At 39.1% G+C, this 26,720-nt stretch overlaps 1 protein-coding gene across 3 annotated transcripts in view; it reads right to left on the minus strand.

Moving 5' to 3' along the window:
* The window catches only part of Plch1 (phospholipase C, eta 1), a 226,203-nt gene that overhangs the window by 182,897 nt on the left and 16,586 nt on the right, over positions 1 to 26,720 (minus strand). For all 3 annotated transcript variants that reach the window (XM_013518677.1, XM_013518675.1, XM_013518676.1), the window contains one exon: positions 4,226 to 4,344. In XM_013518677.1, coding sequence (XP_013374131.1) covers positions 4,226 to 4,304 — 79 coding nt within the window. In that variant the 5' untranslated portion in view covers positions 4,305 to 4,344. The remainder of the gene's footprint in view (positions 1 to 4,225; positions 4,345 to 26,720) is intronic.

The following is a 26,720-nucleotide window of genomic DNA, read 5'->3' on the forward strand; positions in this document are numbered from 1 at the left end:
TTATACACATGCACTTCAAGTACACTGGTCATTAGTTTAAGAATCAAGATTATATCCTAGATAAGAAAAAAGACTGCAATCCACGACAATCAAGATAAGTAGCTAAAGGGCTGGGCATGGTGGCACACACCTGTAATCCCAGCGCTTGGGAGGCTGAGGCAAGAGGATTGCCACGAGTTCAAGGTCAGCCTGAACTATAGAGCAAGACCCTGTCTCAGAAACGAAAAACAAAACAAAACAAAAAGATAAGTAGCTGAAGAAACAGGGAATTTTCAACTCAAAATAATTCACTAAAAGTACAAGCTATTGAGGGCACGGTTTATGCTGCACAAAATATTCTTTGCTCAAATTTTTTCTCAAATATTTTACGAGAATGAAAGCCGAGTAGGGGGAACCCCAGTGATTAGCTTCTCTGACAGATTTCAGTCTCTTTGGATTCAATAGGTTCCCCAAACATCTGGGCAAAAGACAGTGAGAAATACAAAAATTTAAATTCCTAACAGGGTTATTATCATCATTCAGCATAGAACTAAGTTCAGTTCAAGCAGTTCACTTCTGTTGGCCAGAGGACATTTCTGAGTTGGTCCAGATAGTCCTTCCTGCATCAAAGTATAAAAGAACACCTACAATTCTGGACAGAAGCAGCCCATTTCCAGTGGATTTGATAGTCTCTTCTTCTCTGGGCTGTAATATTCTAAATTGTTTCCGGTAAGAATATACTGCTTGTGCTCAGAAAACCAGGCTTAGGACTACGCTTTATGACCTAGAAGAGATTACAAATACTACATTTTCATCTTTACTTCGATTTTAGCCCAGAGCACTCATTTTAATGTCGTTCTATTCTCCCAGGAACACTGCTTACATCTGTATCTATAAACAGATTCAAGCTGGCACATTTACACAGCATCCAAGCCCGAGTATTCCAAAACTCCTTTATCTTGTTAATGAGGGAAATTGTTCTGTTCTGTTTATAATGAAAGAGGTTTTGTTTCTTTTTATTTGGGTTGATCTGATTCTAGAAGGGGCGCTATCAACATGAACAGCCAAGTTAGTATACAAAAAGTGTGGTCAAAAAAGCGCAGTCAGAAAGTTCACCTTCTGCTCTAGAAGCCCCTTTGACTTAATGTGTTCTGTCCCCTTCCTCTCTCAGAAATGTTCTGAAATCCTGAACAAAGGTACTATCACCACAGCTCGCTTAATGTAAAATATACAAAGACTTCTAACAACTCTCCTCTAAGTTCCACAAGTTCCTATCTTAACATTGATTTCCACAGAGGCAGAGGAAAAGCAAAAGGCACCTTTCTGTCTAAAGTACCACATCTCCTCAGGCATAGAAGTCCAAAATGATACTTGATACTATCAGAAGTACTTAAAGCTTTACTGTATTATAAGTGGATAGAATCATAATTCTAATTGGCTTTGATCCTTTTAATCTTGAGAGGATTTAATATCTCTAAATCCTTTCAGAACTGCATTCGAACAGTAACATTCCTATTTTAAATACTCTACTGCCCTCTTGTGTATCACAAACTACAGTAACTGTAATTCTGGAAATACTCCGTTCTTCAACCCCACTTCCCTGAGTTATTTATGAAAGTTTTGCTTCCATTTTTTTTAGAGGAATGGGGAAAAAGAAGCAAGATGTCTCATGTACAGGTACAAATTCCCTCTGATGAATGTTACTATGATATATATCTAAAACGAACAAATAAAAAAAGTAAAAGTAAAGAAATACTTCAATGAGATTTCTGAGATTAGAAGTAGAAAGAATTTAACAAAACCATCAAAACCAACATGCTTATTTTACAGAGAAGTGAGTTCCTGAAGAATTTAATAATTTGTTCAAAGTTTTATGTTGCTGGCTGGGCACGGTGGTGCATGACTGTAGTCCCAGCACTTGGGAGGCTGAAGCAGGAGGATCATTGTGAGTGGGAGGCCAGCCAGCCTGGGCTACATAGTGAGTTTAAGGCCAGCCTGAACTGCATAGTCAGACCCTGTCTCCAAAAAAAAAATTTTTTTTACACTGCTAGCTAATAATAGAGCAAATACCATTGAATAAAATTCAAAGCTTTCAGTGTTGATTTCTCTATCAAAGTTGAATAGCAGCCTGGAAGAAAGGAAACAATGGGGCTTTTGGAGTCAGGCAAAGCAGGGTAGAATTTTGGGTCATCACTTCAAAACCTCCCCGGGCCTCAGCCCCTCCATCCATAAAATAAGATTAATAGTAACTATTGTTCTAGGTGGGGTGGCGTATGCCTGTAATCCCAGCACTCAGGAGGCTGAGGCAGGAAGATCATGAGTTTGAGACCAGTTTTGGGCTAGATAGTAAGTTTGAGGCCAGACTGAGTTACATAGAGAAACTGTATCTCAATAAATAAAATAATAACACTAGTAGCAACAGTAATGCCTACGACAAGATGTGGAAAGGGTTTAACACGACAATGTTCAGTCAGCCCTTCATATAAAGAATCTACAGAACAGTCATATACTAACTGGAATACAATAACTAATATAGATTGAAATTGTTGGGGGCTGGGGATTTAGCTCAGCGGCACAGCACCTGCCTGGCAAGCGCAAGGTTGTGAGTTCAATTCCCGGTACCAGAGAAAAACAAACAAACAAACAAACAAAAAATAGATTAAAATTGTTAAGTTAGAGCTTTTGAGATTCTAGAAAAAGGCATTTAAAAAATGAAAATAATAATGAATTTAAGACATTTAAATCTGAATCTTTTAAAATGGCAAAAAGCTTTGAAAAGTAAACCTGGTTCTTCTGTGTTTCTTTAATTACTATACTTATTCTTTTTTTAAAACAAAGTTAGCCTGACACAGTGGTGCACATCTGTAGTCCTAGCTCCTTGGAAGAACAAGACAGAAGAACTGCTTAAGCCCAGGAGTTTGAGGCCACCTGGGGTGACATAATGAGACTTCGTTTCATAAAATATATAAATAAATACAATCCAAACAGAAAATAAGTTCCAACGGGCACTGGGCATGAAAAAGATAAAGCAATGCACAAGTCCCTGGCACTAGATACAAAAAAATCCAAGCACACCCTCACTCCAAATATTTAAGTCCGGGTTCCCACATCTCCCTGCTAAGAGCACTGCAGCAGCAACGGCAGCAGCAACAGCAGCAGCAGCAGCCGCCGCCGCAGAGAGGCTGCCTGGACGGGTGCAGGCGGGGTTTTTACTCTGACCTTGCAGATTACCTGCACCAACTTCAGCAGTCATTTCTGCTCTGCTCCTTTTCCTTCCCCTTGTACTGTAAGGAGGTGATATCATAAATATTGCAAAGGTAAACACAGTAAGCTCTAAAGTTGTGTTTGTTATCTTAAACTTAATCAAAAGCAGTAACACGCATAAAGTCTGTGGGAAAGAAAAACCAACCTTAGAAAGTTAAAAGCACTGTAGATTATAAGATTCTGTTAAACAACACTCCACATTTTGTGAAACCTCACTTTCCTCTATAATTCCACTGGATTCCAATGGAGATTACTCACAAACTCTGGAGCCACATAAATCTTTGACTCTTAAATAAATTTCGCTCAGAAGTATCCGATAACTGGACTGACAGAGCTTATCCTGACTGCATTACCACAATGCAAACAGATGTCAGCAGGGTAAAGGCAATTCATTCTCCTTTGCCATTAAAATGACTAATATTGATTATTCTCTGATGCGTGGCTGCACTGATCCATCCTCCTAGCAATGATTAAATGCTGTAAACTCTTCCGCTGTGGTTTTATATGTGGCCTGGCACACAGATAAGTCTTAAAGCCCCCAAAAACAGCAATAAAAGGGGAGAGACCTTTTTTAATTAGTGCCTTGAACAGGTGACCATCGCCCCCTTCGACAACTGCATTTGGAAGGCACACACCATGCTGGTAATAAGCACTGCTTGGTGGTCCACAATCAAGAACTGAACACTTACATTGGGCCTCATTCAAAATAATTACAAATACCAGAAAGAACTATCACCGGAGTCCGCAGTGTGGTAAAACAGGGAGAGCACTTAAAAATTTTCCGCTATTGTTATCGAGGTAGGGCACACTGCTAACGACCTGTGCAATGGGAGTTTTATTGGGTAATTAATCACAAACAAGTTACCTGCGGCCCTTGGTTCAGCCCAACAATTACACTGTGTTTGCATCTAGAATGAAGAATAAAAGTGCTGTCAGAGACAAAATGCAAGACCCAACCACACAAACGCAAGAGACAGCTCACCATGAAATGCACCGTTGTCCACCAGAAAATGCCTGCGGTACTGCACACAGCTCCTTTTCTCCGAGTTCCAGTAACTCATTGTCTGAAGATTGCTGGCCCGGTATCAAATCCAAATTGCCCTGTCAGGGGAAACAGAACGAGGCACAAGTGAAGACAGTGGCAGCCACATGCTCGCACGGGTAGCACAGCGCCATTCGTCAGCCGCCCGCACAGTGAGACAACACGCAGTTTACCCCTTCGCACAAGGAGTGCGAGGCTCCCAGGCATTCCCACAGGTCCTCCCCGAAGCGCGAATGTCATTCAGCAAACCAAGACTATAACTTTTTCCAACAGCACCAGCAAGGATCAAAGTTTCTGCCGTTTTGTGGGAAAATACACAGGCCATCAAGGGGCAAGTGTCAAGCTGGTTCGCGCATGGGCTCCAGGCCTCGCCCCTGTCCCACCCGGTCCCAAAGCAGGCAGAGCTGGTACATTTCAGGAAATTTCATTTACAGGTGGAGAGGCTGTCATTTCCAACTTCTGACTCTTGCGTTGGTACCATTCTGTGGACCGAGGGATTGATTCTTGGAAATATTAGCAACGAATAGTATCCATGTAGTCATGGATAAGCCAAACACCATTCTTTAAAAAGCCCTGCCTGATGGTCTTTTTTGTTTGTTGCAGGTGTTTACTTAAGACCACTAGTGCCTGGATCTGCCCAGGCTGAATGCATTGGTGTGACCAGACTGGGCATAGGCCCCAAAGCGCACTGAACTAGCGGCGCCTCTCCTACATGAGATTCCCACCTCCACAGACACAGGAAACAGCACTAACTAGCGCAAGAACTTGAAAAGCAGAGATCTGAGCTGATGAATTAAGCTCCTCCGAAAGTGGATGTGCATAGCCCTGAACAAGGCGCCCTTTGTTCACGGGATTTGGCTAATGCAACTTTTCAGAATTCCAATCTGCTTTCTGCTCCCAGAATAAAAATAGGCAAAAGCAAGCAAGGCTTGACACAAAGCAAAAACCGCAGCTAGAAAACAATTTGTCATCTGTCCTATTAAAGCCATCTAGAGTTTTGTAAAAGTATTACAGGATGAAGTCAGTGACTTCGTGAAAACAATAAAGTATCACAGCATTGTCTCTGCGTTGATGGAACAACTGGTGACAGCTACTAAGGCTTTAGCCTGAGACTCTCCTTACTGCCCTGGTGCCCATCCTTAACTATCCCCAAAGGGGGCCTTAACTCCAGACTAGCCCAGTTTTCCTCAGGCTGCACACCTGGTCCTTCAACTATCCTTGTTTGGACCCCATCTGCCTAAGTCTGACTGCTTACCCTATACCCTGAGGCTGAGGGAGTCTCACCACTGTATGGAACCATTTGTGTGAAGTGATAGAAAATAGCTGATGAATGAAACAACCCCACCTCTTCCCTCTCCTTAGCCCAAAGGGTATGCTACAAAGGTCTCTTCTTTTAAAAAGTATTTTTATCTGGGCATGGTGGCTCATGCCTATAATCCCAGCACTTGAGAGGCTGAGGCAGGAGGATCACACATTCAAATCCAGGCAGAGCAATTTAGTGACTTAGCAAAACTCTGCCTCAAAACAAAAAATATAAAGGCCTGGGGATGTAATTTAATGCTAAGGCCCTGGTTTCAATCTCCAGTACAAGGAATGATGTTAGGACAGAAGAAAGAAAGAAAAAGAGGGAAGAAGGCAAGCTGTTATTTATATTTATTAATTTAAAAAATACAACTCAAACAATGCTAACATTCAGCAATTTTTTTTGCACTGGAAATCAAACTCAGAACCTTGAGCTTGCCAGGCAGGTGCTGCGCCACAGGAGCTACACGGCCAGGCCCAGCCATTTTTTGAAAATAGAAGTCCACTCTTTGTTTGTCTCTTGTCCCTTTTCTAGAATGACTACATATTTTTGGTGTATAACATTATATTTCTTTTCCAATATATATAATTTGGTAGCCTTCTATATTTTTAATTAGAAATCTGTCTCCAAGAATTGGTAATAATTTTCAATAATGACACTATTTAGTTAATTTTAATAAATTTCAGGCTGGATGTGGCAGCATGCACCTGCAATCTCAGCACTTGGGAGGCTGAGGCAGGAGGATCACCGCCAGTTTGAGACAGGATCTTGCTAGGTCATTCAGGTTGGCCTGTTTCAAAAAAAAGAATAAATTTCAATAATAGCAGATATTTCCTACAATACATGTTCTTATGATCTATTTTAGAGATATTTAAATTTATGTGCAATTGAACAGCTCCACGCTCATGCTTTTTTCTGATAACTTGATCTTGCAGTTTCAAGTTATGTACTCATTTGTCATTTTTTTATTTTATCCTCTTTGCTGCTAATCCAAGGAAGAAGACAGTAAAATCAGAAGAAGAAAGAATAACACAATTTGTTTACAGTCAGCAAAACACATGCGCATACACGACCCTCATTTGACCCTTATTCATCTTCTGAAACACACTGTCGTCTCCCTCTACCGCACAGAAGAGAAGATGGTATTAGAGAGATTAAGCCATTCACCCATGCTGCTACGAACAGGCTGAAGTGGGCCTTGAAATCGTATCTGCAGACTTCAAACCCAAGATTCGGGTCAGGATACACCAGAAGGAGCAAGGCTGTGACGCAATGTGGTGGCTTGACTGTACGTCCTGGAAATTCTGACACCTTCCTTAAGGGGTGGAGTCTAAATTCAGCTTCCCTCAAATATGGGCTGGACTCTGACTCATTTACAACAGTAAAATCAGCTGGAATTAACTCTTTGCGTCTCCCAAACCAGGTCCTAACAAAGGTATATCTTCTGCCTGGCGCCCCCTCTGTCTCAGGAGTTTGCCCAGAGAACCCAGCCACCCTTCCGTAAGGAGGCCCAGTGTCACGTGTGCCAGCAGCTAGCCGGGTCCTCAGCCACAGCCTGCACCAACCCCAGACTTCTGCTATTGCCTTAATGTTTGCATCTCCCACCCCAAATGCTATGAAGCGGCGGAGTGTGTGCCTTCATGACTGGGTTTAGTGCCTTTAGAAAAGAAATCCCAAGATGGACTCGGTGGCGCACCTGATAAGGCACTAAGGCGAGGCATCCTAAATTCCACCGGGCAACTTACTGAGACACTGCCTAAGACTAAAGCCAGGCGTCATGGCCCATGCCTGTGATCCCAGCACTCTAGGAGGCTGAGGCAGGAGGAATGAGACTCCGTCTAAAAGTAAAAAATTAGAAATAAAAAAGAGCTGTGGTGCAGGATACAAGCTCCACCAACTGCCAGACTCGGGCTCTGCGCATGCGCCTGGTCCCGGTTTTGACGGAAACACCGCCAAAACATCCTGCGCCCCATTTCCTGGGTTCCTCCGGTCAGAGACAGACGGAAGGACACGGCTCCAGCCTCCAGAATCAAATTCCTTCAAACCTTAAGTGTAGTGAAGATGGAGACGACGAGTGGGGTGTTAGAGTTGAGGAAAGAGAGGGCTGTGCAATAAAACCATCTTAGTTTCAACCAGATTTAGAAGGCCCACAGCCTACTACTCACTCCTGGGAAGCAACTGAAAAGGGATGCGGACCGTGAGCTGAGCGAAACCTCTCACAGTGTAGACAAGGACACTCAGGCCCAGAAAGAACGTGGGAATGTCAAGAACTGCTGCCAGCTATCAGACAAAGCTGGTGGGAAATCCACCTTCCGCAGTGTGAAGTCCGTTGGGATGCTCCATGGCCCAATATGTTTATACAGCGAGATGCACTTCCGCTGCACACATCCAATTAGAAGTTCTTTGGTCAGTACTTTGGCAAAAGGAAAGATGTTTTTCAGTCAATTGCCTTTTTGTTTCAACTGTCTTTTGGGCTTACAAAACACTCCACATGCTAAGAATTCTAGGTAATGTACATGTCACATGTAGGGCTCTATAAACACGTACATGTTATAAACAGACTAGACTCCTAATCCTTAAAATGACTCACAAAATTAACAAATTATGTCAAGTACACAAACAACTAATAGTTATTAAGACTGGTTTCAAAATGAGATTTTGTTTCGTGAAAGAGACGGGGTGTTGCCATGTTACCCAAACTGTCCTGAACTCCTGGGTCCTAGCAGTCCTCCTGCCTCAGCCTCCAGCAACTGGACTACAAGTACCACCATGCCTAAGCAGATTTTTTTAAGTGAATAGTTGTTAGAGCAGCTAAAAAAACTTGTGTTGTCATTTACCCCCTAGTGACAACTACCATGGATACTATAGTCCATTTCTTTAAAAAAACCAACTACATTCTATTATTTTGTAGTCTGTCTTTTCACTTCATAACTTGCTAATATGTTATGACCCTCCAGTCCCACTGCTATAGGAGAAATGTAACTCCCAACCTGCTGTTAGATGTGCTGAGTCTGTGTCCCCTATAATTGAATAATGAATTCTATAGGACAACAGAGGTTAAAAGTAGGAAAGGTTTATTGAAAGAGCTCCTGGCAGAGAAGAGGGGTCCTGAAATGGTTTGCCCCTGTGGTCCCTTGTCTAGGGTAATTTATACAGCAAAGTCACAATGTGAGCACGGCATGGGTCAATTCAATCAACCTAGAGGGTTACAAGTACAGCCACAGAGCTAATATTGATCCAACCGTGAAGTGAGCCATGTAGCAAGGGAACATGGGAAGAACAAAGGCATTCTGGGGAAGGGGCGGGCCAGGATGCTCTGGTCACCCACCTGGGTGACTGATGTCTATCTGGACTCTACTAGGTGATACTAATCACAGTACAATATCAGGTTATTGTTTATCCCTCACGGACGCATGTAGACCCACTCACTCCTTCTTTATCTTAAGGCCTGGCCTCCAACGGATGCACCTGCAGCCACAGTTTTGGTGCATTCTCATCTTTTGCACTGACTCTCTGAGGCCCAGTCCCTGTCTGACTGTCAATTAATTTCTATTTAACTTAGCTGCCTAGAATACCATCAATGAACATACTTCTACAGAAGCTAAAGGTGATGTGAAAAATAAGTTGTAATCAACTCCAAAAATCCTAGAGCAGTAATAATAAGTAAAAAGTTACATAAACATGAAGAAAAGATTCATGCAACAGATGGGCTAAAAATTATCTTAAAGGGTTAAAAGTTCCTAAGCTCATTTTATAAACAAGTAACTTCATCCTACAGTTCTTTATTTTTGCCATTTTTATTTATAGTTGCATGACCAGAATTGCCAATGTCAAACTACAAGACAGTAAGAAACCGGCATTAGTTCGCCACCAACACAGAAATAGAAAGTCAAGGATGGCATTTTTAACTAAGAAATGAAAAGTTATTTTTGAGTAATAATCATTTGTCAAAACTTTTAAAACTCTACAAAGAAAGAACAATACTTCATACCTACTTAATTTAATGAAAGTTCCCTAAGAGAAAACTCCACAGTGGTACAGTTTGGGGTTCTCGCTCACCTTGCTCTGGAACCCACACCCCAATTTTCCTCTAAGAAGCTCTTCCTGTGGCTTTCTGTAAAAGACATACAGGCATGATCATCTCCAGCCCTGATTCAGTGGGCAAGTGGCTCAGGCCTGGCAAATCAGAGAACTAAATTTCCAAGGACAGAGTACAGGAGACACTCCTGGCCCCTTCCAGACCACTAAGTCAGGCAGATTTCTCTTTAAACTGTTAGAGAAAAGAAACTCCTTTTTCTACTAAACTTGAGATAGTGGAGAAGTAAGCTTGAAAACCTAAAGACTTGTCCGCCATCTTGTCAGGGAGGAAGTCTGTAAGGCTGGATCCCACCCACAGGAATGGAGAGAAGCTAGGTTCCATTGCTATCAGGTCACCCTTGCAGCTGGATGTATCCCTGCGCCTCTTTGTTAAAGGAACCAGCACACTCCCTCTCATGTTGTTTGGTTTTGTTTAGGCCACATGAGTTGGGTTTTATGCTTTTTCAACCAAGAGGACATATTTCCTAAGTAGTGAAATATGTCAGTATAGCAATGCGTAAACACAATCCATGTGGTAGTCACGACTTCTCTATTCTGATTCCAACTGTGATTCACAGAGGAGCCTGAGCAAATTTTTAAGTGGGTCTCTTTGAATTCGAACTATAAGTATCTCTGCTTGGGCTTTCCCTCGAATATGTTCCCTTCAAGACTTCTGCTCTGGGCCTGGGGATTTAGCTCAGCGGCAAAAGCGCCTGCCTGGCAAGTGCAAGGTCGTGAGTTCGGTTCCCGGTACCGGAGAAAAACCAAAAAAAAAAAAAAAAAAAAAAAGACTTCTGCTCTGATTGCAAAAGATTCCCCCATACCACTTGAAGGTACGTGCAAGCAGAACAAAACTCAGCACCTTCTCTTCTCTGGAATTTTGTTAGATGTTTTCGTATGTGAGGTAAATCTATACCCCTGCTTTAAACCGAGTGTTATTATTAAACAATAAAATCTGTTCAAGCCACACAAATGGCTTACAAGACAAACTATTCTGATTCATATATGGAAATCAAAGTTATAATAATGTGCTACAGAACAAAATAAAATAGGAAAGAATTTTAAAGAGAATTTAGGGGTTGGGAGGAGTGGATATTGTTAAAAAGAAAAAAAGTAGAGAAATTTGTCTCACACCTTGACTAACACCTCTACCTCCTCATTACTGTGGCTATTGCCACCATAACCATTCTCTAGCTCCCCCTTCCACAAAAACGGGGCTTACGCTCCCATCCACCTACATGCTTTCCTAATATGTATTCGTAAGTCACTTTATGGTTTACACAGTATTTCCCTCTGTATCTTACTTACCATTACCCTTAGAATAGCCCCGTGAGTCACACATTAATGAGCATGAGTTCAAAGAGAATAATATCCACTGTCCCCAGGCCAGGGCTAGATTTCGTATCCAGCACTATTTCCTCCTTGACATTCTTCTTCCCTGTGGGAAAAGCCTCAGGTTGTATAACTGATGATACACAACACATTAATTCTTCCCATCTCTACTATTCAGCCCAACTCTCCCATGGACTGAGAAAGAGACAGAAGCAAATGACTACATGAAACATTACTTATTCAAGACATGCACACTCCTCCCTCCCTGCAGGAGCCTTTGGAGTGCATGGACTGGAGACGATCAGAGTAAAGTGTCAGGACTTTGGGAGTCAGGTGGTAAAAGGCTGCTTTGAAATGAAATTTGAGTGAATATGAGCTACTTGGGCCAATTCAGAAACAACAAAGCCAAGTTTGCTACCCAGGCACCGCTGAAAACTCTGCAGGTCTCAAGAATTCTCCAAATTGCTAATAACACGAAACAAGGCTGTAACCAGAAATCAAAACATAACGTCTCTCAATATCTCTCGCTTTCTCTCCCTCTCTCTTGCTTTCTCCCCACCCCCTCTCATTTGAAGAGGAGCAATAACTAATTCACAGGCTACACGAAGGAATCAGCAGCAATGGAAACACCTGCCTGGATGTCCAAAGGCCATAGGTGAGCCCCGTCCTGCCTCTGCCGTGGTCTCAGGCCAATCTCCACCACCCCAGCCTAATCTACACACTAAAAAGGTGCATCAGTCACGCAGCTGCTTCCCAAGAGCCAATGCAGCCTCAACAGTCCTATTTCAGCAAGGATTTGTAGGCAGCTCCTTCCTAATACCCAGACTACTCATCCTTCACTGTAAATTAAAATAACCCTGTAAAAACCACAGAACTCGCAGAGAGCAACTGTGTTTCATTAACTTATAACTTCAGATGTGATCGCTTTCTTTAAGCCTTGCGGAGAGATAAAAGGCAGCATAAGAGGTTCTGACAGTAACACGGGTAAAACGATAAGCGCTCAGAAACAAGAAGACACAGTTCTTAAGACTCTATGCTGTACCTCGGCCTCTGACCCCCTTGGCGTGACTGCGCCCAGATATCCCCACAAGCTGAGAATTCAAACGCAATCCAGTTAAAAGCTAAGATTTCAAACAAAGTTTCTCCTCTCTCATTTCTCTATAGATTTAAAACAAATTAAGAGAATTACAGAAAACAGGCTTTGGTGGCAGGGTCCGGGGCCCTTCTTCCTCGGGCTCAGGCCCACGCTAACAGCTTCCAAAGCAGTTCAGAAGCCTGCGTCAGGTCAGGCGGTAAGGGCATAGTGACCGTGGGCGTCGACCCCCACCCGCCACGCTGCAGGCAGCCGCGCCCACCGAAGGCCCTCTTCCCCCGCCCCCACAGGTTTCTCAGCGCTACCAAACTGCTTGTTAAAGTGCTCCGCAAACAGCCTAATTCCACGTCCTAGCCCCATCCCAGCTATGCACACAACGGGAAACAAATAAAAGGGTACTTTGTTCATTTTCTAAGGCTCACAAGCAACATCACTAAACCCCAAGTTCCTGGTGTGTTTTCTTTTCTTTAAAGCCATTAGGAGCTGAAATGCTCTGAGCGAGCTGAGCTAAGATTCAAGCGACCCTCCAAGGAGACATGGAGGCTACATTTGAACGGGCTAGTGTAAAAGATAACTACGCAGAGCTTGAAAGTGCTTAATTTGGGGTTCAGTAATTCACCTTCTGGAAACACACCCAAAAGAAATATACAGATCAAAATGAATATACAAAGGTACTCACTGCAGCATTTTTTATGACAGAAAATTTGAAACCCTACCCAACTATGGGGGCAGCATTGACTGTTGTGAAGATATTAACAATTGTTTGCAAAGAATTTACAAATGGGTGTGGAAAATTGCTCAAAATGTCGTGCTAGATAGGGAAAAACAGAATATGGTATTATATTAACTGTGAAATACAGTATTGCTAGGATAATGGTCCTGATCTTAACAAAAAAGCTTTTAGTGTAAGCTATTTATAAATATCCTTTATGGTGTTAAGAAAGTTTCCTTTCTGTTCCAACTTTGTGATCTTTTGCCTAATTTCATACGGAACATAGTATGACACTTTTTCTGCATGTACCGAAATGACTGGAATATATTTCTCCACTAATCTGTTAATGGGAATTTTCTAATGTCAAGCCAGTTCCAAGATGAACCAAATCTGGTCACAGTGTGTTATCTTCTAATACATTACTGTATTTGTGTTGTTCATGATTTGTTCATGATTTTTACACGTATGTACCTAAGCAAGCTAGCCCATAATTTCCAGTTCTCATATTGCTCTTGGCAGGTCCCCACCCCCCCAGCCCCCCCACCCCCCGTACCAGGGATAGAACTCACAGCCTTGCGCTGGCCGGGCAGGCGCTGTGCCGCTTAGCTAAATCCCCAGCCCCTATTATTTCATTACCTTATTATAGCGTCACAAAATGAGTTTTGATCCCCTGGTAAAAATTATGCAAGTTTGAAATGATTTTTTCCTTAAATGTCTCAGAACTCGCTGATGAACTCATCTGTGCCTGGACTTTTCCATGATGGAGAAATATTTGCCTAATGGATTATTTTATTTAAAAATTACAGTACTGTTCCAACGGTCTAATGTTTTCTAAGTCAGTTTTTGTAAGTTTTATTTAACTAGAAATTTGCTCATTCTCTCTAAACTTTAAAATGTTCTAGCATAAATTTGTTCCTAAGACTGCTGAGCTCTTATTAATACTATCTGCTTTTCCAGCCCTATTATTTGTGCCTTCTCTTCTTTTTAAATCTATCTCACCAGATGTTCATCAATGTTACTTGCTTTTAACCAAGCGCCAACTTTTGTCAGTACTGATCATTTCCATTGAATGACATGAAATTAGTACAATCACTTCTTCTCTCTACTGTCTTCGGTTCTGTTTTGCATCTTTTTCTAGCTTTCTAATTTCAAAATTTAACTGATTTGCTTTCTAGCTTTTTTCTCATGCAAGTGCTTCATGTTCTATAGCACCTTTAGCTGCTTCCCTCACCCCCAATTTGATTCAGAATGTTTTTGTTATCATACGGTGAAAAATATTTTCTCAATTTCATTAGTTTGCTCTTTGACCCAAAGATTATTTAGAAACATGCACTATAATTACTTATAGCTTTTAGTTACAGTTTCTACTTTAATTGCATCGTGGTCACAGATTTAGACTATATAATACCAATCTCTGGATAATTACAGCTTACTTCATGACATAATTTTGGGTCATTTTTCATAAATGTCATGTGTGTTTGAAAACTATGTATATTCCATAGTTTTGAGATACTGTGATCTTCACATGTTCATCAGCTCAAACTATGTCTATTATCAGTATCCTGTGTATGCTAATTGATTTTTTCCATTTTATCAATGAAGAAGAATAGCGGGGCATGGTGGTATAATCTTGTAATCCCAGCATTTGGGAGACTGAGGCAGGAGGATCACCATGAGTTTAAGGCCACCCTGAAATACAAAGTGAGACCCTGGCTCAACAAAACCAAAAATAAATAAATAAAAAATTTTAAAAAGAGGAAGAATATTAAAATTTCTCTAGGCATATGTATACCATCGGCTCTCAATTTTTGCTTCACATTGAGATCATATCAGTAGATGCAAGTTTTTGTCTTTCTGACAAGTTGAGACACTTTTAACCATTATGATCCTCTTTTTCTAAAAAAAAAAAAAAAAAATGCTTTGTCCTTTAAGATCTGTTTAACCTGATATCAATATTGCCAGCTTTTTTTTGGTTTTTAATCAACCATTTACCCTTTTCTATGACTTTACTTCTAAATTTTCTTAACCCTGTGGGTTTTTTTGTTTGTTTGTTTGTTTTTTTGGTTTTGGTTTTTCTCCGGTACCAGGAACCGAACTCACGACCTAGCGCTTGCCAGGCAGGCGCTTTGCCGCTGAGCTAAATCCCCAGCCCCTTAACCCTGTGTTTTAAATGTGTCTGCTCTAAGCAGCATTTAGCTGAACTTTTCATGTACTCTAACAATCTTTGGTTCCTTTATAATGACCAATATATTGGGGTTTACATCTTATTTTGTGCTTACTATTTGTCTTCCCTATTCTGTACTTCTTTCTGCAGCTGTCTTGCTTTCCGTGAGACTATTTTTTTTTCTACTTCATTTTTAACCATTAGCCAGAAAGTTATCCCTTCTTTGGCTGGGGATATAGCTCAGCAGCACAAGGACCTGCCTGGCAAGGACAAGGTGCTGAGTTCGATTCCAAGTACCAAAAAAAAAGAAAGCTATCCATTCTTTTACTAATTTTCAGCAGCTGCCTTAGAAATTTTAACATGCACACTTCAAAACCTAAGTAATCAATATCTTTAAGGTTCTCCCAAACTACCCAACAATATATGAACTCTTTTTGCTCCTCTGAATCACAACACTATTTCTCAATGAAAACATTATTATTATTTTTACAGCTAATATATGCTTCTGCTTATAAGTTTTCTCTTTCTTCACTCTGTCACTCCTTCCTAAGCCCTTTCATTTAGGAATATTTTTCTTCTGCTTGAGTTATATCCTTGTAGTGAGGATCTTCTAGAAGAAATTCTCTTCCAGGTTCTTGTAGGTCTGAGAGGCTTTTATTTTAGCCTTCTTTTTAAAAGATATTTTTAATGGAAATGAGATCCTCAGCTAACCATTCATCTCTCTCAGTGCTAAAAAAAAGGATACTACTTCTCTGCCTTCTTCTATTGCTGCATTATCGGGATAATTTGTCACGCCTTCAAAGACAAGCTGCCTTTTCTCTCTGACTCTGCATTAGATCCTCTCTTCACCTTCTGCGTTTTGCAGTTTCATTATATTTTGTCTATTTTTTCTTACTTATATTGATGAGGTTCATATGACTTTATGAACACAGGATGATCTTTATTGGTTCTTGAAAACTCTCAGCCATTCTCTTTTTATTTATTTATTTATTTTTTTTTTTTTTGGTTTATTTGGTTTTTCTCTGGTACCGGGAACCGAACTCACGACCTTGCGCTTGCCAGGCAGGCGCTTTTGCCGCTGAGCTAAATCCCCAGCCCCGCCATTCTCTTTTTAAATGCTGCCTTTTTTCATCTTCTCTCCCATATCTTGAAATTATAATTAAAATTTTCTTCAGCTTCAGTTGGCCAACACCCTACTCAGTTTGGATTTATCTGTTGGTAAATCCATTGAGTTCTCACATTTTTATCATTTCAAGTTCCATTTCATTTTTTTTCTAATCATCTTGATTAGACTTTGTAGTTTATCTTCCTCAGCTCTTACATGGTCTGGGGGCTCCCTTTTTTCTATGAGATGTTCACTTGCATTCTAATCTCAGCGGTGAGAGTTCTCTGTAGTCTGAAATACAAAACAGATTCTTCCAAAAGAGAAAAAAATTGGCTTTTGTCCAATACCAGGGGCGCTTCCCATGTAGAACTCTCTAAACCAAATTTTCATTTTGAGGTTTTACTGACCATGTAGTTACTGTGATACACAACAGTATGCCCTAAGGTCTTACCAGGTAGCTCTCCTTAGAGCCCTATAGAACTTCAAAGAAAATAAATGATTTTTTGTTAGTGGATTTTTTTTCTTTTTCTCACTGAGGGAGAAGCCTTTTGAAGTCCCAGCTTTGAAACCAGAAGACCCTTTCTCAGATGTCTCACTTGTCTTTTCTCCCTTGTGTCCTCAACTTAGGACAACTGACATTGAAGTTAACCTGTTTGGCAAATGCCTAGAAGGCAAAAGCCAGCTTTGCTGCTCAATGGACCCCTCTTTACTCAGCTTTAGGCCTGGGTATTCATTAATTTCTTACTGGTTCACTGCATTTAAGAAAATGATCTTTCTACTTTATCTAAAATTACTTCAGTGGGACTGTTACTAGACACAGAACTCAGCCCTGGGAAGGCGTGTTCAAAGCCACAGAACCATATAGTTTGACAGCCAAATCAGGACTTGATCTAGCCCAAAACTGCATTCACTCGGTGCCTACTATAATAACACCCGACATACCTTAGTGTCGTGGTTAACATTTCACAGGTATTGTTTTATTTAATCTTTTTAACTATCTCAAAGACAGGGTGTAATTATCATCCCTATTTTAAAGATAGAGAAACTGAAGCACGAATCATTTTTTATCTATTGCTCATTTTAAAAATGGGCACACAGGGCAGGTTGGTATTAACCTGCCACCCAAAGGAAGGAAGGAATGATTAACTGGTACTTAGATTTTCATCTCTCAGTGGACATGAGGCTTGAACTCTAGCCAACATTAAAATTTTTAGTCACTTCTAAAGAGTTTTCCTAGTGACACACAAATAAAAGTTTCTTACAATTCTTATTTCACCTATTTATTCTATAGGTCTGACATACAAAAACTTCTTCATCCATACCATCTCTAAACCAATGATTTCCAACCTTTCAAACAGAAAAGGACTTTAGAGTAGCTTTTCTCCCCGATGCCTCCATACATAGGGTACCCAAAACGTAGCCTCAGAAAGGGATCACCCAGATGATAAATCTCCCAGACCCTCCAGTTCCTCTTCCCCACTGTTATGTCCATTGCCTGTTACAGTCTCATCTTTGTTTTGCTTTCCCTGTGCTTTCCCTGTGTTTTGCTTTCTACCCAGCAACAAGAAGTTCAGCTTCAACAAAAAATAATCTTACTGGTTCAACAAAAAATAATCTTCCTTTGCACGGGCCAATTAAACTTTCTACCTTAGCTGGGCATAGGGGCATGTGTCTGTAATCACAGCACTCTGGGAGGCTGAAGTAGGAGGATCTCAAATTCAAGCCCAGTCTGGCTAATTCAGCAATGTAATGAACTCATGATTCTCCCACCACGTCCAGCTTCAAACATTTTAAATTAAAGAAGCTCAGCTTTGTTTTTCATGGGCTGAATTCGCTCTTTTTTGTTTTTCCTGAGATGAGATCTTACCATGTAGTCCAGGCTGGCCTTGAAATTGTACTCCTCCCATTTCAGCATCTCAAGTAGCTGGGATTACAAACTGAAGTTACAGGTGTGTACCACCATGCACAGTTCCTGAATGACTACTTCTTTTTTTTTTAAATCCTAGGAATCAAACCCAAGGCCTTGCACATGCTAGGCAGGTACTCTACTACTAAGCTTTATCTCCAGCTGAATGACAAATTCTTAGAAAGCTCTGCAAAGAAATAGAACCTGGTGGAGGTAGCCTACTGCACGTTACATTAGCTAATTCTCTTCAAGTCTGCAAGTTATTGATTCTATTTTAGTCTAATAAGCAACCTACTTACTTGGCATGTGAAGAAAAATATAGAAATCATTAATGAGACAAGAAAAGGGAAATAAAATCAGAATTATAAATTTCTCAAATGAAATTTATCATATGGGTTTTGATTTTTTTCTTAAACTTACACCGAAAGTATATTTAATTTAAAAATACAGCAACTAGGACCTGTCAATATAGCTCACTGGTAGAGTAGGTGCCTAGTTAGTACAAGGTCATGGGTTCAGTCTCAAATATATGCACCAATAAAAAAAGAAAAAAGAAAAAATACAGTGCCTCACTCTTGTTTATTTGTTACTGGCCTATATGCTTTCATCTAGTACATTCTCTTGCATAGTTTCTTTCCCTTAAATATCTAGTGCTTCCATTCTAAAATCATGAGAATTGGGGAGGTGACAAAATATTCCAGTGGCCAGGTCCTGGTTCACTGTCACTTTGTTATTTCATGAGAATCTCATCCCCACTCAAAAAAGACCACAGATCTCCTGAGTATCCGAGCAAACAGCATCAGAACCCATTGAAGTTCCAAAGATCAACGTAATCTTCACTCCTGCAGTAGTGTTAGGAGACAAGAATTCTGTGTAGCCACAGCAGGCACCAGCAAAAAAAGTTTTACTGTTTAGTTTTACAAGTTAGGTTCAATTCTAGGTATAGAAGACACAAAGCAGTGTTATAGGCAAGCCTGCCTTTGATACCATTCTGTCAAGACTAGAGATACTTTAGAGTACCAAAGATATCAGCTCTAGCAGAGCTAAGGAGATGAGAGAAAAGGTAAAATTTGGAAGGAAAATATAAAAGGATACTAAGTGCATACTACTCAAACAAAGTTAAGTGTGTCCACTCTACCACCAGGCAGTACTCAAAAAAGCTATTCATCTACTTCTTCTTCAAAGTTCATCTTTTAATCTATACTAGAAAGAATGAAGTGACACATCCTACTCTTTCATTTTGAGGCCAAAAAGGTCACTACATACTGGTTAAGGGAACAATCCAACAGGAAGAGATAACAAGTGTAAATTTATATGCACCAAACTTTGGAGCACTTAACTTTATAAAACAAACAATGCTGGGCATAAAAGGTGAAAAAAACAGTAACTATAGTGGGTGATCTCAATATCCCATTTTCATAGATCAACTAAACGAGAATGATCAACTAAGTCAACTAAACAACAAATCAACAAAGAAATATCAGAGCTGAACCACACCCTTGTACAAATGAACTCAAGAGATATCTACAGTGTTCTACCCTACTACAAGAGAATACACATTCTCCTCAGCAGCGCACAGAACTTCCTTCAACACAGACCACATACTAGGTCATAGCACCTGCTTGAATAAATAGAAAACAATCAAGTGTTGTTTTTTTGTTTTTTGTTTTGGTATTGGGACTCAAACTCAGGACTTTGTGCTTGGCAGGCAGGCACTGTGCCGCTGGGCTATATCCCTTGCAAAAACAATCAAAATTATCCCATATATACTATCAGATTTGTTGTTCAAGCTAGAAATCAATCACAAAATTTGTAAATGTCTGGAAAATTAATAACACATTCTTGAATACTCCTTGGGACACAAAGAAATCAAGAAAGAAATTAAACAATTTCTGGAATCAAACAACAATGCTAGTACAACACACTAAATTCTAGAGACACAGTAAAAACAATCCTATGAGGAAAGTATACTGCAGCCAGTGCTCATATTAGAAAAACAAAGCAAGCTCAAATAAATAACCTAATGATGAATGTCAAGAGACATGAAAAAAAAATAACACTTCAGGGGAAATGACACAGTGGTGAGCCACAAAAACTCAGCCTGAGATTCCAAATCCAGACAGTGGAAAATAACAACTTGGGGGAAAAAGAAGTAGATCCCCAAGAACCAGGAAGGTACTGACAAAAAAACTAAAACGTACAGAAGTAGAACACAAAATGGAGAAGGGAAAAAACAGCTTGCACTTTCTCCCTGGCTTTGGGCTCATGGACCATGGGAAAGGGAGACAGAACCTATGGAGACAACATGAAAGTGGGGGAGTCCAAAAAGCCTTAGGGCGAAACACAGAATCAGAAAAGACTGATGGGTGCTGTGATCTGCAGGGAGAGCTCGGTATTCTGCTCCCACATGAGTTCTTCAGGCAACAGCTGGTGACTGACCCCAGTCCAAGCACCCACCATATACCTGGAGTGAGTACTTGGTCAGACACCATTCCAGAGAATGGTTGATTTTTTTAATCTGGGCTTCAGAGAAGCTGTAAAATAGCTTCACTTCAGGACTCCCAGTATTATGTTCCCACAGTGACTAAGTGAGAGACAGCTGAGAGAGAGCTGCAGTCAGGGAGTAAGCTAGAAAGAGACCCCTTGAGGATTTTCACCTAAGGACAGAGGCCCCACTCCCCTAGCAAAAGGCCATTCCCAGGCTGAGTTGCTCTGGACTTGAAGGTCATGGCACTGGTACCCTTGCCTTATTCCTACCTTACTCCTCACTCCTACAGCCTCTGGTGCTTCCAGCATAGACCTGGGCTCAGTACCTTCTTTATGCTCTAGTATGACCAGGACACATTTTACTCAGATATCGCCCAAAAACAGACTATGGAATAATTCACATTCAAAATCACAGGAAATTTTTCTTTTCTTTTCTTTTCTTACTTTTCCTGTTTGCAAATGAGTGTTGTATTTTATTTTGCTTTTCCTCTTTTTTTTCATTTTCCTCCTTTCTTTTCCTCTTTCTTCTTCACAAGTGTACTAGGCCTTGGGGGAGTTGTTTTTTTTGCCCTTTTCCCATGATTCTTATCTCTTTTTCTTACTTCTTTTCTTTTTTCTTCATTTTTTTCCTCTCTCCCTTTTAATTTTTTTCCCATTAAATTTTTCCCTATTATTTTTACTCTCATATAATTTCTTTTTTTCTCTTTTTATCTTCTATTTCTTATCAGTTTTTTCTGGACCTTTACTTAATACTATAGATATCCTACTCCTCAATAGGATCTTTGGTCTCACTTCTCTCTTTTCCTTCTTATAGGGTTTCAAATTCTTCCTCTTAGATTCCCCTATCACCAATTCCCTGTATCATTTATAACCATAAAGCCTTATCAATCTTTAGATAGTTAATGCTATAAAATTATTGCTGAATTCTTTCTACCATTAGAAGTTATAGCTGTTTTAGTATTTATTACCTATAAGTTAGTAGGTGGGTTGTCTTAATGTTTACACCATAATTGTGGATTTCTTCTCTAGAGGTAAGAGTGGTATGTTAAAGTACTATGGTGTCAGACAATACTGTGGCTGATTTGCTTAATATCAGTGTCACATACTTACTCCTATTAATGGGTTTTCTCTGTTAGCCAACACCAGACTACATTTCAGACATTAACAACACTAGACTACCTTCCCAATGAACTGAGTGTTGGGCCAAATAGCTAAAGCAAAATGGGCAGCAAAAGCACTGCATCCTCTACAACTAAATTAATTGAGATGGTCAGATCTTGCGGCTGAAGTAAAGGACTATAGTCAGCCATGTCCAAAAAAGCTACTAACTAAAAAGACCTCTGCACTAGCAACAAAGTCTTTACACTATAAGACCTCAGCTCAAAACAAACATCAAAAGACAAGGCCAAAAAGATGCCTCCCACAACTCCCCAATCCTCCAAAGCCAATCCAAGGGGCTTCTATGGGGAGAACAGCATAAGCCACACCCCTGAATTATTCAAAAGAATAACATAGGACATTAGTTCATAGATCAAAAAGGTACTCAGCAGGAACACAGATGATATAACTAAACAGATAATGGGTATAATGACTAAAATGCAGAAGACTTCAAAAGACACTAATAAAAACTAGATAAGCAGGGCCAGCGATATAGCTCAGCAGTACAGTGCCTGTCTGGTAAGCATGAGGTCCTGAGTTCAATTCCTGCTTAAAAAAAAAAAAACTAAATAAGCTAAACAAAATTACACAAAACATGAATGACCAGGTTAGCAAACACTCAGACTCCATGAAACAGGTTTCAATCAGAAATCCAGAAGGCTGAAAATGACAAGAAAAGTAGGGGCAGCAAAAGCAACAGTTGTGAGAACAGAACTTCAGAACTAGAAGATAATGATGCCTTCAAAGACAAACTATTCAAAGGTACCTTACAAACAAAAAAAGATTATAAAAAATAGATCCAACAGTTGATAGATAATGCAAAGAAGACTAAGAAAAACTGGAACAAGTGAAAAATTAAAGACAACACAACTGACATTAAAAAAACATGTTCACAGAAATAATGGCAGAAAAATTCCCAAATATTGGTAAAGAAATAAATATACAGATAAGTAAGGTATAGAGAGCCCCAAGTAATCATGACCAAAGAAAACTTCTCCATATTACACTATAGTCAAAGTTTCAGAATTCCATCTCAGGTACAAAATGTTGAAAGTTGTTAGAGAAAGGCAATGAAACACATATAAACTTAAACACATTAGAGTTACAGCAGACTTCTCAACACAAATCTCAAAGGCCAAGAGACTTTCGGTGAAGTATTTCAAGCTTTAAAGGCAACACTTTTCTGTCCTGACTTAAGATATCCTGTAAATCTTTTCTTTTAAATTAACAGAGAAACAAGGTATTTCCATGGAAAGGAGCACCTCAGAAAATTCATGATGACCAAACCAGCATGACAAAAAATTCTCAAGAATATCCTATACAGACAAAATGAAACCAGCAATGCCAAGAATACACTTGGTGGGATGACTAACTAAGCAAAATACAAAAAAGAATAAGGAAAAGAATGCAATGAAAGGAATAAGTCAATACCTCTCAGTAATAACTCAGTGTGAATGGTCTCAATTCCTCAATCAAAAGACACAGATTGACAGAATAGATCAAGAGAAAAATCCAACAGTATGCAGAATACAAGAAACACATTTAATTCAAAAATAAAGTTACAGATTAAAAATCAAAGGATGGAAAACAATATCCCACTCAGCAAGAACCTGGACAAAAGCAGGAGTAGCTATCCTAATTTCAAACAGAATACATTTCAAGCTAAAACTAATCAGAAAAGAAAAGGAAGGTCACTACATATTGGTTAGGGGAACAATTCAAAAAGAAGATAACAATTATAAATATATATGCACCAAGTACTGGCACACGCAACTTCAAAAACAAACATTAATGGACATGAAAAAATCAGAGAAACATCAATACAATCTTAAAGGGGTACCTCAATACCCCACTGTCAGAAAAAGACAGATCAACTAGACAAAAAATTAACAAAGAAATATGACAGTTTAAACAAATCTTTAAACAAATGCACTTAACAGCTACCTACTGAGTGTTCCATCCAACAACAGAACAGATTCTTTTCAGCAGTACATGGGACTTTCTCCAAACTAGACCACATACTAGCCCATAAATCATGCTTAAGTAAATGTAAAACAATTGAAATTATCCCATGCATATTATCAGATCATAGTGCAATGAAACTAGAAGCCAATGAAAAAAGAAACCACAGAAACTTTATAAATGTATGGAAATTAAACAATACCTTCTTGAATAATCAATGGGTCACAAATAAAATTAAAGCAGAATTTAGACACTTCCTAAAATCAAACAAATATCTCAGTATGACACACTAGAGCCTATGGGACACAATGAAAATAGTCCTAAGAAGTAAGTTTATAATGGTGAATGCCAACATCAAGGCTAAATAAGGAACCTAATGATGCATGTCAAGATCCTACAAAACAAAAATAATCCAAGTCCAAAGCTAGTACATGAAAGAGAATTATAATGATTGGAGCAGAAATTAATGAAATTAAGACTAAAAGCATACAAAATAAACTAATCAAAGTTGGTTCTTTGAAAGAATGAACAAAATACACAAGCTCTTAGCCAATCTTACCAAACAAAGAAAAGACCCAGAGCCATGCAATTAAAAATGAAAAAGGTAAAATCACAAAGAGCTCTGCTGAAATGCAGATCATTGGTAACTACTTTGAGAACGTACATTAAAAAATTCAGAAGAAAAAAAAAAAAATTCAGAAGAAATTGATTCTTACATACATATGAACTACCAAAGCTGAATCAAGAAGATATAAAAATTCTAAATTCCCCAGTATCAATCAATGAAATTGAAGCAATAATAATAAAAATAAAACTACCAACAAAGAAAATCCCAGATACCAACAGGCTCACTGTCAAAAGTCACAAGAACTTTACAGAAGATTTAATGCTAATACTCCTCAAAATCTTTAATGAACTTGAAGGGGAAGCAGTACCCCCAAACTAATTCCTACAATCAAACATTACCCTGATTGCAAAACCAGAAAAGGATAGCACAAAGAGAGAACTACAAGCCAATCTCTTTAATCAACATAGAAAAAAAATCCTCAATAAGATACAGGCAAGCAGAGTGCAAAAAAATCATCAAAAAGATCATATATCATCATCAAGCAGAATTCATTTCAGAGATGCAGAGATGGTTCAACATATGTAAACCCATAAATGTAATGCACCACTTAAACAGAAGGATAAAAATAACATGATAATCTCAACAGTTGCAGAAAAAGCACTTGACAAATCCAATATCCATTCATGATAAGAACCATGAAGAAAATCAAAATAGGTCTTTATCTCAATCTGATTAAAAGCCATCTGTGAAAAATCAATAGTTAACATTATATTAAATAAGAGAGAAGCTAAAAGCCCTCCATCTAAAATCAGGAACAAGACAAGAATACCCACTATCACCACTCCTGTTCAATGCAGTTCTCAAAACATTAGCCAGAACAATCAGGCAGGGGAAAGAAATAAAAGGGAAATGGATAGGAAAGGAAAAAGTTAAATTATCATTATTTGCAGATGACATGGTCCTCTATATAGAGGACCCAAAAACTCCATCAAAAGATTCCTAGAATGAATACCAAATTCAATAGAGAAGAAGGATACAAAGTCAACACCCAAAAATCAATAGCTATACACCAATAACAGACTCACCAAGAGAGAAACTGGGGAAACAATACCATTCACAATAACATCAAGAAAAATGAAATACTTTGGAATTAACATAACTAAGGAAATTAAAGACCTTTACAATGAAAACTACAGTACTCTGAAAAAGAAGATTAAGAGGATGTTAGAATGAAAAGATAGCCTCTGATTCTGGATTGGCTGAACCAATACAGTTAAAAGGACTATACTTTCAAAACTTTTACATGCAATGCCAATCAAAATAACAATAACATTCCTCATAGAGCTCAAGAAAACAATTCTAAAGTTTATATGAAATCAGAAGTGATCTAAAATAACAAAAGCAACTCTGGGCAACAGACACAAGGCAGGGGTCATCTCAAATCCTGAACTTCAAGTTATTCTACAAAGCTATAGTGATAAAAACAGCATGGCTGGCAAAACAGGCTTGCAGATCAATGATACATAATAGAGACTGTAAAAACAACTCCAGGCATACTCAGCTATCTTATCTTTGACAAAGGGCTCAAATACTTTCAATGAAGGAAACAGCTCCTTTAACAAACAGTGCTGGGAAAACTGGCTAGTCACATGCTGAAGACTGAACATATACCAGTATCTCTCACCATGCACTAAACTAAAATCAAAATGGATCAAAGATCTAAAATTAAAACAAATACTTAATCTGCTGGAAGACAAAATAGGTAAACCTCTAGAAGATAGGTATAATAAGCAAAACATTTCTATAGAAAACCTCTGTTGCACATGAAATAATACCAAGAATCAACCAATAGGATTACATCAAATTTAAAAAGCTTCTGCACAGCAAATGAAAACACGGAGTAAAAAGACAACTGTAAGAGTAAATAAGATCCAAAAAGAACAATAGATATAGTGAAAGGGAAAGAAAATGCTCAAAAGCAAAGAATAACTAGCATGGGGGAAAAGAGAAAAGAAGGAAGGGGGAAAAGATATGCATATATACACAAGATAGCTAAGATAATTGTACTATTAATTTCTATTAGTTCACTGAAAGGAACAATTCGTGTTTATATTGTTTGATCAACTTTGTACACCTGTACCTGGTAATTTTCTGGCCATGTGAGAAATGAAAATTAAAACAACACTGAGATTCCATGTCACTCCAGAAAAGAGTGGCTATGATCAAGAAATCAAACAAAAACAAATGCTGGAGAAGCTACAGGTCAAAAAAGAACCCTTCCTCATTGTTGGTGGGAGTGTAAACTAGTACAATCACTATGGAAATCAGTATGGAGATTCCTCAAAACACTAAAAATAGACATTCCATTTGACTAAGCTATTCCCTTTTTAGGGAATCTTTCTGAGTGATTTACAGACATATTAGTGATCTGTGCATGTCCATGTTTATAGCAGCACAACTTGTAATACCTAAATCTTGGAAGCATCCTATATGTCCAGCAACACATGAATGAATAAAGCAAATGTAGTATTTATACACAATAGAGTAGTACTCTGCCACAAAGAAGGT

Source organism: Chinchilla lanigera, unplaced genomic scaffold, assembly GCF_000276665.1.
Source record: "Chinchilla lanigera isolate Chin_1 unplaced genomic scaffold, ChiLan1.0 scaffold00047, whole genome shotgun sequence".
Lineage (NCBI taxonomy): Eukaryota > Metazoa > Chordata > Mammalia > Rodentia > Chinchillidae > Chinchilla > Chinchilla lanigera.